At 42.5% G+C, this 13,176-nt stretch overlaps 1 protein-coding gene across 1 annotated transcript; it reads right to left on the reverse strand.

Moving 5' to 3' along the window:
* Window positions 1-4,530: 4,530 nt before the first annotated feature.
* On the reverse strand, window positions 4,531-9,987 carry LOC311138758 (inhibin beta B chain-like). Its single transcript, XM_084173569.1, has 2 exons — window positions 8,818-9,987; window positions 4,531-8,046 (listed from the first exon to the last, which is right to left on the reverse strand). Exons 1-2 carry the CDS (start codon window positions 9,206-9,208, stop codon window positions 7,247-7,249), a joined length of 1,191 nt encoding a protein of 396 aa, XP_084029695.1. The 5' UTR covers window positions 9,209-9,987; the 3' UTR covers window positions 4,531-7,246.
* Between the last annotated feature and the right edge of the window lie 3,189 nt (window positions 9,988-13,176).

A 13,176-nucleotide genomic window follows, 5' to 3' on the forward strand; every position in this document is an offset into this window, starting at 1 on the left:
TGAAATTTAATCCTAGTAAAAATTCCCTGTCTTAGGTCAGTTAGGATCACCACTTTATTTTAAGAATGTGAAATGTCAGAATAATAGTAGAGAAAATGATTTTTTTTCAGCTTTTATTTATTTCATCACATTCCCAGTGGGTCAGAAATGTACATACATTCAATTAGTATTTGGTAGCATTGCCTTTAAATTGTTTAACTTGGGTCAAACATGTCGGGTAGCCTTCCACAAGCTTCCCACAATAAATTGGGGGAATTTTGGTCCATTCCTCCTGACAGAGCTGGTGTAACTGAGTCAGGTTTGTAGACCTCCTTGCTCGCACACGCTATAGGATTGAGGTCAGGGCTTATTGATGGCCACTCCAATACCTTGACTTTGTTGTCCTTAAGCCATTTTGCCACAACTTTGGAAGTATGCTTGGGGTCATTGTCCATTTGGAAGACCCATTTGCAACCAAGATTTAACTTCCTGACTGATGGCTTGAGATGTTTCTTCAATATATCCACATAATCTTCCTTCCTCATGATGCCATCTATTTTGTGAAGTGCACCAGTCCCTCCTGCAGCAAAGCACCCCCACAGCATGATGCTGCCACCCCCGTGCTTCACGGTTGGGATGGTGTTCTTCGGCTTGCAAGCTACCCCCTTTTTCCTCCAAACATAACTATGGTCATTATGGCCAAACAGTTCTATGTTTGTTTCATCAGACCAGAGGACATTTCCTAAAAAAGTACAATCTTTGTCCCCATTTGCAGTTGCAAACCGTTGTCTGGCTTTTTTATGGTGGTTTTGGAGCAGTGGCTTCTTCCTTGCTGAGCGGCCTTTCAGGTTATGTCGATATAGGACTCGTTTTACTGTGGCTATAGATAATTTTGTACCTGTTTCCTCCAGCATCTTCACAAAGTCATTTGCTGTTGTTCTGGGATTGATTTGCACTTTTCGCTCCAAAGTACGTTCATCTCTAGGAGACAGAACGCGTCTCCTTCCTGAGCAGTATGACGGCTGCGTGGTCCCATGGTGTTTATACTTGCGTACTATTGTTTGTACAGATGAACGTGGTACCTTCAGGCGTTTGGAAATTGCTCCCAAGGATGAACCAGACTTGTGGAGGTCTACAATTTTTTCTGAGGTCTTGGCTGATTTCTTTTGATTTTCCCATGATGTCAAGCAAAGAGGCACTGAGTTTGAAGGTAGGCCTTGAAATACATCCACAGGTACACCTCCAATTGACTCAAATGATGTCAATTAGCCTATAAGAAGCTTCTAAAGCCATGACATAATTTTCTAGAATTTTCCAAGCTGTTTAAAGGCACAGTCAACTTTGTGTATGTAAACTTCTGACCCACCGGAATTGTGATACAGTGAATTATAAGTGAAATAATCTATCTGTAAACAATTGTTTGAAATATTACTTGTGTCATGCACAAAGTAGATGTCCTAACCAACTTGCCAAAACTATAGTTTGTTAACAAGACATTTGTGGAGTGGTTGAAAAATACATTTTAATGACTCCAACCTAAGTGTATGTAAACTTCCGACTTCAACTGTACCACCACGAACCGATGCTTGCACTAAGACCGCACTCAACGAGCTGTATAAGGCCATAAGCAAACAAGAAAATGCTCATCCAGAAGTGCCGCTCCTAGTGGCCGGGGACTTTAATGCAGGCAAACTTAAATCCTTTTTACCTAATTTCTACCAGAATGTCACAAGTGCATCTAGAGGAAAAAAAACTCTAGACCACCTTTACTCCACACACAGAGACGCGTACAAAGGTCTCCCTTGCCCTCCATTTGGCAAATCTGACCAAAATTCTATCCTCCTGATTCCTGCTTACAAGCAAAAACTAAAGCAGGAAGCACCAGTGACTCGCTCAACACGGAAGTGGTCAGATGACACGGATGCTATGCTACAGGACTGTTTTGCTAGCACAGACTGGAATATGTTCCGGGATTCATCCAATGGCGTTGAGGAGTATACCATCTCAGTCACCGGCTTCATCAATAAGTGCATCGATGACATCGTCCCCACAGTGACCGTACGTACACATCTCAACCACAAGCCATGGATTACAGGCAATAGCCGCACCGAGCTAAAGACTAGAGCTGCCGCTTTCAAGGAGCAGGACACTAATCCGGACGCTTATAAGAAATCACGCTATGCCCTCAGACGAACAATCAAACAGGCAAGCATCAATACAGGACTAAGATTGAATCCTAGTACACCGGCTCTGACGCTCGTCGGATGTGGCAGGGCTTGCAAACTATTACGGACTACAAAGGGAAACCCAGCCGCAAGCTGCCCAGTGACGCGAGCCTACCAGACAAGCTAAATGCCTTCTATGCTCGCTTCAAGGCAAGCAACACTGAAGCATGCATGAGAGCACCAGCTGTACCGGACGACTGTGTGATCACGCTCTCCGTAGCCGATGTGAGCAAGACCTTTAAACAGGTCAACATTCACAAGGCCGCGGGGCCAGACGGATTACCAGGATGTGTACTCAGAGATGCGCGGACCAACTGGCAAGTGTCTTCACTGACATTTTCAACTTCTCCCTGACCGAGTCTGTAATACCTACATGTTTCAAGCAGACCACCATAATCCCTGTGCCCAAGAAAGCGAAGGTAACCTGCCTAAATGACTACTGCCCCGTAGCACTCTCATCTGTAGCCATGAAATGCTTTGAAAGGCAGGTCATGGCTCACATCAATACCATCATCCCGGAAACCCTAGACTCACTCCAATTCGCATACCGCCCCAACAGATCCACAGATGACGCAATCTCAATTGCACTCCACACTGCCCTTTCCCACCTGGACAAAAGGAACACCTATGTGAGAATGTTGTTCATTGACTACAGCTCAGCGTTTAACACCATAGTGCCCACAAAGCTCATCAATTTGCTAAGGACCCTGGGACTAAACACCTCCCTCTGCAACTGGATCCTGGACTTCATGACAGTCCGCCCCCTGGTGGTAAGGGTAGGCAACAACGCATCTGCCACACTGATCCTCAACACGGGGGCCCCTCAGGGGTGCGTGCTTAGTCTCCTCCTGTACTCCCTGTTCACCCAAGACTGCATGGCCAAGCACGACTCCAACACCATCATTAAGTTTGCTTACGACACAACAGTGGTAGGCCTGATCACCGACAATGATGAGACAGCCTATAGGGAGGAGGTCCGAGACCTGGCAGTGTGGTGCCAGGAAAACAACCTCTCCCTCAACGTGAGCAAGACAAAGGAGATGATCGTGGACTACAGGAAAAGGAGTGCCGAACAGACCCCTATTCACATCAATGGGGCTGTAGTGGAGCGGGTCAGGAGTTTCAAGCTCCTTAGTGTCCACATCACCAACAAACTATCATGGTCCAAACACACCAAGACAGTCGTGAAGAGGGCACGACAACACCTTTTCCCCCTCAGGAGACTGAAAAGATTTGGCATGGGTCCCCAGATCCTCAAAAAGTTTTACAGTTGCACCATCGAGAGCATCCTGACCGGTTGCATCACCGCCTGGTATGGCAACTGCTCGGCATCCGGCCATAAGGCGCTACAGAGGGTAGTGCGTTCAACCCAGTACATCACTGGGGCCAACCTGCCTGTCATCCAGGACCTATATGCTAGGTGGTGTCAAAGGAAGGCCCTAAAAATAGTCAAAGACTCCAGTCACCCAAGTCATAGACTGTTCTCTCTGCTACCGCATGGCAAGTGGTACCAGAGCGCCAAGTCTTGGTCCAAAAGGCACCTTAACAGCCATAAGACTGCTGAACAATTAATCAAATGGTCACCCCTTTGTTTTTTCACTGCTGCTACTCGCTGTTTATTATCTATGCATAGTCACTTTACCCCTACCTACATGTACAAATTACTGACTAACCTGTACCCCCGCACATTGACTCAGTACCGGTACCCCCTGTATATAGCCTCGTTATTGTAATTTTTGTTGTGTTACTTTTTATTTAATTTTTTACTTTAGTTTATTTAGTAAATATTTTCTTAACTCTATTTCTTGAACTGTATTGTTGGTTAAGGGCTTGTAAATAAGCATTGCACGTTGTATTCGGCGCATGTGACAAATTTTTGTTTGTTTTTGGTTTAGGGTTTTTTGGTCACGTATTTAACCCCTTATTTTTGTTGCCACAAAACTACCTCCATACTTTAATTCGTTTGTATGGAGAACACCATCATGTTCCTGAGAGTCTCCCCTTTCCACAGTGGGGTCATATTAGTTTGGAGCTCAAACAGTTAGGACGCTACAGACGTTTTTGTGAGAAGATTTTCGGGATCTATCATGGTCTGACAAATCCACTGCAGTGGATTGAGACACAGTCCATCCAAAAAACGTGATATTGCTAGCTTAAATTGACGGATTTTGATGGGGATTTTTTTATTATGTTACTTCGATTGACACACGTGTAATAACTGTAATAACTGTAATAACTTTGCTATTGAGATGAGAGTTAGGAAAACGCTTGAATTTCTGGTTTAAAAAAAAGGTAACTCCTCAAGAAATCAAAAACGTCATCAGTGTCAAGTCAAAACATATTTATTTGTTTTGTTTAAAATATATTTTCAAATGGAATTATGGCATACAGTACAATAAACAAATTCCTAATAACGTATTCTTATTATAAATTATTAAAAATATCATGCAATTTAAAAACATAGACAATAAAAGCTACTGGAATTGATATTAAATCAAAATGCTGGTATCATTATTCAGTTACAGTATACAGACATTCCTCCATAATTTGGTTGATAATATTGTTGTTATGTCACAGAGCACACATTCCTTCACGCAGCCAGGCCTAAAGAAAATCACCTGATACATATCCATTTTGCTTTTAGCATTGTTTCACATGCAGTGACTGAGTGCCAAAACTAGGAAATGTCATTAGAGGACAACCTGTTGCAGAATCTCATAAATATACAGTAAGCCGATAAAGTGCTCATGCAGAAATCATGGCCGATCATGAAAGTTATGTGAGGCTTTCTGTTTGGAAAACAGTTCAAAATCAATGGTATTAGTTAACATCACGGTACATTCTAAACTGCAGTAGTGTTCCCTGTGGAAGGATGGCACCACAGGATGACACACGTGAAGCTCTAGGACAGGAGGACAGGAAGTGCTTGCAGAAGAACAATAGAATGTTCTATTGTTGTAATATTCTAATGTTCTAGGAGCCAGGTAACCAGGAAGTGCTTTCTATAGGAACCTGAAGGCCATGCTAGCATATCATACTGCAATACAATATGGGGCCTTTTGCGACATAGAGCAGTATAGTTCCTGCATGGTGCCAGGGTAGGGTAGGACAGTCTCCAGATACAGTATACCCTGCTACTGCCAGCCATGCAGAAGATGCAAACCATTAAGAAAGCAGCAAAAGAGGCTTTAGCTTCAAATGTATCATACACATACACTATACCCAGTTAGTGTAAACATTCTAAAAAGAAAACAGAAAACAAACATATAGACAGAGATTTTCTTTGCTTGAATGGATGCATATAATTTGCATCAGCCCTAAAAACTTTTGGCTTTGGAAAATGTAGACTTCATCGTGCTTTGGAGCACATGCTCGTTGACCTGTGTTTATGATGGACTTTCTGGTTGCCTGACACTGTGGCAATAGCTAAATGTTTGCTCACACAACTGAGTAATAACCTTGAGTTCATGCCGTCAAAGCCAGGCTGTTGCCTAACTGATTATCTGATCAAACCATTTTTAACCTCTCCATATCAGATATGTCTCCTGTCTGGGGGGTTTCACAGGGGTGACATCTATTCAGATTATTTGTGTTGCATACATGCATAATCAGAATTGCACGAGTACGATTCCATGAGTCTCTACACTCCTGGAAAAAAAGGTGCTATCTAGAACCTAAAAGGGTTCTTTGGCTGTCCCCATAGGATAACCCTTTGGAGAACCCTTTTTGGTTCCAGATATAACCCTTTTGGTTCTATGTAGAACACTTTACACAGAGGGTTCTACCTGGAACCTAAAATGGTTCTACTTGTCGGGACAGCCAAAGAACCCTTTTGGAACCCTATTTTCTAAGAGTGTAGCACGTAGCTCTGTGGATTTCAAGAAAGTTTTGAATTCAGAATTAGTCTACAGTATCAGAACACCCAATTTGCCTTCACATGACAAAGCACGCTTGAAGTCCAAATGCCTGTATTGTAACCGTACTTGTAATGGACTAGCAGGAGTCAAACAACTTCACAATTAAAGAAAGAAAATTACAATGGCACTGCATTACAATGGATATTTTCAGTCGGATACATACGTGGGATGTGTGTGTGGAGATTGTCAATGCAACACAACGTTTAAGAAAACTAAGCTAAAGAGCTTTTGTAAAGTTTAGGTCTGTTCTAGTACATTTCTCTGAAGTCCAGGCGCTGACTGTCTGCAATAAATCCTACTGCGTTTTAGCTCACATTCACCAGTATACACAAGACATAAAGTATAAAAAGATAAAGTATTAACACAGCTCATAGATTTACATTTAAAAAATGAAGGAAGTTTTATATATTAATCTCTTTCCTCTTTCCGTCAGGTGTCATTTGTGTGTGACCACATGACTGACCCGAACGCTAAGAGCATTCAGTACTATTCACCGTTGGCATGTTCAGCAGGACTAGTTACCAGACCTGGGTTCAAATACATGTGTAATTGATTATTTGATATTTAGATACTTATTTTCTGTGTATCTCAGTATTTTCAAATTGAGAATTCTATTGGAAGTATTTGAAAGTATTATCAAATACTTATTTCAAATACTATTTTCAAATGCCTGGGAGTGTATTTGAGTCAGTGTATGTAAGTATTTTCAAATACTTTCCAAGTGTATTTCCAAATACTTTCCAAGTGTATTTCCAAATACATTACAATATTCAACTACTTGTCTTTCAAAAAAATATATATATTGAAATACTTACTTCAAAATGTATTTGAAAGTAATTGAAATACCCTATATAGTATTTGAACCAGGTCTGCTAGTTACAAGACATTGAAGTCTCATTCTCAAACATTCTCACTTTCTGTGCAAAAACCCTCTATCGAATTGATAGAGAGAGAATATCTAAAATTATTCTCTGTGTGTGTGTGTGTGTGTGTGTGTGTGTGTGTGTGTGTGTGTGTGTGTGTGTGTGTGTGTGTGTGTGTGTGTGCCGGTGTAACAAATTAAATCTAGTCTTCTCAGACTAAAAGCATCATAAACTGAATGTCTGGTCTTTCTCTTCTATGTGTTTACGTGCAGCCGCAGGACTCTACGATCATATCAGGGACGTCGGTCTTGACGATGCTGTGCTGTGAGTTGAAGTAGACCATAGACAGAGGCCTGCGCTGGATGGGCACACAGCAAGAAGACACCGCTGAATTGATGCCGTTGGCTTTGAGCTGGCTGAACACTGTGGCGTGGAAAGAAGACGCGATGCCCGGAGACCCGGCCAGGGCCTGGGGACACTGGCCCATACAGTAGTTCATATGGTACCCTTCAGGCGCTATGATCCAGTCCTGCCACTGGATATCCTTGAACTTGACATAGAAGTCCTTCTTGCAGCAGACGCTGACGTTGTCCCCGCAGCGCAGGGATCTCCTCTGGAGGATGTGCTTGGAGTCGTCACGGTGCCGCACCTGGGCCACCACGAATGGCTGATGGGCCATGTCCATGGACTTACCCAGCTCACACAGGTTCTGGCCCTGGCCCGGCTCAGACCCGGCCTCCTTGCAGGTGACCTCAAGCTGTAGCCGCCGCTTGCCCCCGTCCATGAAGGCCTGCAGGGTGTGGGTGATGGGGAAGGTATGCCAGTTGCTCTGCTGCGCATCCAAGATCTTCTCCAAGAGGAGGGTGCGGTTGGAGCTGCCCTCCCCAGAGCCAGACAGGTAGATGTGGGCTGTGGCAGTGGGGCGGGGGCCCCGGTTAGGGGTGTCGGAGGAGTGGACATACAGCCACAGGGCAGACTGAAGCACCTGGATGCTGTGGTCTCTCTCCTGCAGGAACTGGAAGGTGAGGCCTGACGGGGTGCCAGTAGTGGTGTTCATCTCATCTAGATCACAGAGAGAAAAGACAGAGCAGAGAGAGGTAAGATTTTTACAAATATATTTTAAAAAATATTTGTCATTTAGCAGACGCTCTTATCCAGAGCGACTTACAGGAGCAATTAGGGTTACGTGCCTTGCTCAAGGGCACATCGACAGATTTTTCACCTAGTCGGCTCGGGGATTAGAACCAGCGACCAACGCTCTTAACCACTAAGCTACCTGCCACCCAAGACCGATTTGTCATCTTTCAAAGTGTAAACAGCCAAACAGGTCCATTCTATAAGTGATGCCAATACATCTCAAGCACTACATTCGACAATTATGCAAGTCAAGAACTACATTAGATATATTTCACTAAAACGTATAAACTGATGTTTATGTTGTTTAGTTGTATGAGTTATTTCAAAGTTATTTCAAACCATCAAAATGGAATCATTAATATTTTATATTGAAATGCGCAAGAGAAAAGAGGTGTGTGATAAGCATCTGATTTTAGTCTCGAGCGTTACCAACTTCTGCGTAAATCAAGGTTTGAGGTCACATAGCGCACGGAAGCTTGAGGTACCTTTAGGTTAAAGAGGTATCTTAAGTCAGGGTTTCAATGTAAATAAATGTGTGAGCTCTGTATTTCAATGTACATGGTTTATTTACATTGTTCCAAAAGCGCATTCGATACCAGTACATTGGAGTTCATAACCAACAAAGGATAATAAAGTGCACATACGGTTCCACTAGTATACACTACGATATAATATATATTTTTTAAGTACACTTACCCATTTCTGCGAAGCTCACTATTTCATATCCCGGATCTTTGGTTTCCTTGATCTTGTTTTCAAGTTCAATGGTGCCGTCCGGTCTGACACGTCCCTTGTGCAGTTTGCGGAGCGCGGTGAGAAGTGCCGCGCGGGGCACCGTCGATGTGATGTTCGGTCTCTCTTTCAGGTGCAGCTTGTTCAAGATCTGCTGCTTGGCGATTTCAACCAGGAGCCTCTGCTCCGAATCCTTCTCCATCAGCGGCATGCCGCAAGACGCGCAGCCCGGCGTGGTCCCTGCCGTGGCCGCAGCCTCCAGGCCCATCACCAGCAGAGTAGTCATCAATAAATACATTGGCAATGTTGAAAATGAAGAGAATGGAATGTTGGTGGAGTCTCGAATACTATGCATTTTAAAGACAGCAGGCGTTGGTAAAAATAATCGATCAAATGGAAGAAAACATGTTGAAATATGTGTGGTCCCTGAGTTGGTTGCTCTTGTATTTAACAAGTTCCTGAACTCTTCCAGTCAGCAGGTGCTTGTTCCCGCAGGTGGATGCCTCGAATACAACGGTTAAGAGAGCATGAGTGGTACTTCAACACCTGATGATGCTCCCCATATCTGGGTTAATCTACCAGAAGTTGTGACACGTTAGAGGGAGGCACATCAAGGAAATTACAGGCACTGCACTGTCTCGCTCTGTTTATTTTTCTTAGGCACAAACACACACACACACACACACACACACACACACAAACACACACACCACGTAAGCAGAGAAAGACGTGCAAGAATGAGCGAGAACCATGACACATGCGCTATAGCGCACAGTGATCAAAGAGGCCACATTACGCACAGTGCTTTTAAGGTTAAAATAAGACATAGGCTATATTATCGATTCCAGCTATCACACCACTATATTACCGAATAATAAATTATAATAGCCAAACACCTGTGGCATGTCATGCCACGTAGACCTGTAGCTGTTGCCAACTTTGACACATCTTTTATTTGAATGATGGCATGACGCCCAGGGATTAGTCAGCGCGACCCTTCACATTGAAGTGACCAGATCAAAGTACAGCAAACTATTAACTTTACCCCAGTTAGTTACCACTCTTTAATCAATCTCTATCTGGTCAGATAGGCTTGATAATGTAAGTAAATATGATGCAATTAATTAGGCCTATTGCTCTGTCGTAAAAAATGTCCTGCAGAAGGGAGTGAGGGGCGGGTGGAGCAGGTGGGAGAAAATATTGATAAGTGCAGTATCCTTTCTCTCTGAACATGAACTTGAAATTGTACTAATGTTGATTTTTATGTTTATTTCTATTCTACTCTATTTAATTTCTTTATCATGTATTTGACCATGTGAGTCCGTATGTGCGCAGGTGGGTCTGAAATTGATAGTCATTATGGGCTATATTTTTTGTCTGCATACTTCAAGTGTTGTATTTTTACCCAATTGCAAAACGGTGTCAATAAACTCATAAAACAGGCGTTTTGAAGTTATGCACGCCTCACAGCAGGTGAACGAACACGTTGGTGCTAAGGGTACAGGTTCTAAAGATGTGATCAGGTCATGACAGTAGCCTAGATTACATTTACAAGAGGACATTAATAAAAGAATGAGTTTGTTCCACGTGTTTCTGCGTACGTAGGCCAGCAGACCAATAGGGCTGCCCGCCCACTCAATGTACACCAATAACATAAATAGCCTACACTGTAAGAAATTGCTGTACATTTAGAGCAACAACTTTACAGTTAGCTACTGTAATTCTATATTACAATACAGCACTGTAAAGAGCAATACATTATGGGAGGCTCAATGGCATTCCGCTACAATGCTGTCTATTACCAGCAGCATACTGTGAATTATGGTGCATTTTTTTCTGAAAGTGTTGTGGTCGGGAAAGAATCTCTGGCTCATTAACATATTTGGAGGCGTGCCTTGTAAGAGGCTATATTTGTTGCACCTGTCAGTGAGAATGATGTACTGCACAGAATACAGTACCATACCGTATTTTGGAATCTAAAAACCTTGTAATGTAAATCTACAGTTATTTACCGGATACTGTGCTGCCAGTATTTTCCTGTCATTCAGTACAACCCCACAGAATACAGTACCATGCTGTATTTTTGGAGCGCCAAAAACGTTTTGAACACTAGTGGGTGCATGGCATTGTGGTTTCTGGCTCATTGACATGTACAAACCGTTAGGCAACATAGCAGTGAACTGAAAGGCCATCAGGTAAAAAAAGAATGGGCCTTGTTTGGGGGCGGAGCTCATTAGAATAATAGACAGCAATGTGCTTTGCAAGTGTTAATTTGACATTTACATTTAGGTAATTTAGTAGACACTTATCCAGAGCAATTTAGTCAGTGCATTAAAAACCCCTAGAGTCGATTGACGCACCCATGGATCACACGGTGACATCATTTTGAATATTGAATTGCTCCCTGTGTGTTTTTGCTAGAGACTTAGCGTTTCTTGTGGTGGCTGTAGCTCAATCCCTTCTTTCCTTTATGCCTACTCCATAACATTGGGCGGGTGAAAGCGGGCCTTTTTCTACACGAGAGGATCCGGACAACATCATCACGAAATCGTCTATAAAACCCGAACCATGTGAGCTACAAACCAATAAAGTCACCAATATCGAAAGGGGAGACTGGTTGTTTGGCTCTATGACATCCACTAGCTTTACAGCAGTCATCTGAACTCTCTGTCTCGGACGTCCTCATTTCGAACAGGTTTGTCTGGACAGTCGGTTTTGTAAGAAGACCTCTTCGAAGTGAGGATGTCCGAGACAGAAGGTTCAGAGGAGTTCAGATGAATTTGCAAGTAGCCCGCTTAACTACAAGAACATTCTCGGTAAAGGTAACACAATATTTTTACTTGCTATGACTGTGATATGTTCTTGTTTATCTACCATGGTTTAAAACCCCTGTAGGTCTAAGCCCTTAGATTGCAATATCTACTAAGCTAGCATATGGAATTGTTTTAAGATGGTCATAAAATGCATAATTTATCCATTTGATTTTGAATTTTAGGACCCCTGTAGGTATAAAAAAATATATATACGAAAATTATTTGATGAACATTTTAATTTAGCCTTTACTGCTATATCTCATAAAAACGCATTGAATAACACATTAATAAATGGCAAAACAGAAATTAGAAAAATAAATAATAAGGAAGAAGGTTTTGAAATATCTGTCCTTATATCTAAGAGATAGAAGAACACTTAGGGAAAACATATTGATTTTTTTTTACCCATGTTTGGTCACGTTATTTTTGGCACATTTTATGCACTTATTGCAATTCATCCAGCTGGTTTTGGGTTACCTTCAGATGACTCCCCTGATCCTTGGGTGCATTGTAGAGCAGTGGCTTCATCAATGTTTCACCAAATCATTTATATAAAGTATATACAGTACCAGTCAAAAGTTTGGACACACTTACTCATTCCAGGGTTTTTCTTTCTTTTTAAAACTATTTTCTACATTGTAGAATCATAGCGAAGACATCAGAATGATGAAATAACATATATTGAATCGTGTAGTAACCAAAAAAGTGTTAAACAAATCAAAATATATTTGAGATTTGAGATTCTTCAAATAGCCACCCTTTGCCTTGATGACAGCATTGCACACTCCTGGCATTCTCTAAACCAGCTTCACCTGGAATGCTTTTCCAACAGTCTTGAAGGAGTTCCCACATATTCTGAGCACTTGTTGTCTGCTTTTCCTTCACTCTGCGGTCCGACTCATCCCAAACCATGTCAGTTGGGTTGAGGTCGGGGGATTGTGGAGACCAGGTCATCTGATGCAGCACTCCATCACTCTTCTTCTTGGTAAAATAGCACTTACACAGCCTGGAGGTGTGTTGGGTCATTGTCCTGTTGAAAAACAAATGATAGTCCCACTAAGCCCAAACCAGATGGGATGGCATATCGCTGCAGAATGCTGTGGTAGCCATGCTGGTTAAGTGTGCCTTGAATTCTAAATAAATCACAGGCCAGCAAAGCACCCCCCAACCATAACACCTCCTCCTCCATGCTTTACGGTGGGAACTACACATGCGGAGATCATCCATTCACCCACATCGCGTCTCACAAAGACACAGCGGTTGGAACCAAAAATCTCAAATTTGGACTCCAGACAAAAGCACAAATTTCCACCGGTCTAATGTCCATTGCACGTGTTTCTTGGCCCAAGCAAGTCTCTTCTTCTTATTGGTGTCCTTTTGTAATGGTTTCTTTGCAGCAATTCGACCATGAAGGCCTGATTCACACTGTCTCCTCTGAAGAGTTGATGTTGAGATGTGTCTGTTACTTGAACTCTGTGAAGCATTTATTTGGGCTGCAATTTCTGAGGCT

This window comes from Coregonus lavaretus, assembly GCF_964263955.1.
Source record: "Coregonus lavaretus genome assembly, chromosome: 12".
In the NCBI taxonomy this organism is placed as follows: Eukaryota; Metazoa; Chordata; class Actinopteri; order Salmoniformes; family Salmonidae; genus Coregonus; species Coregonus lavaretus.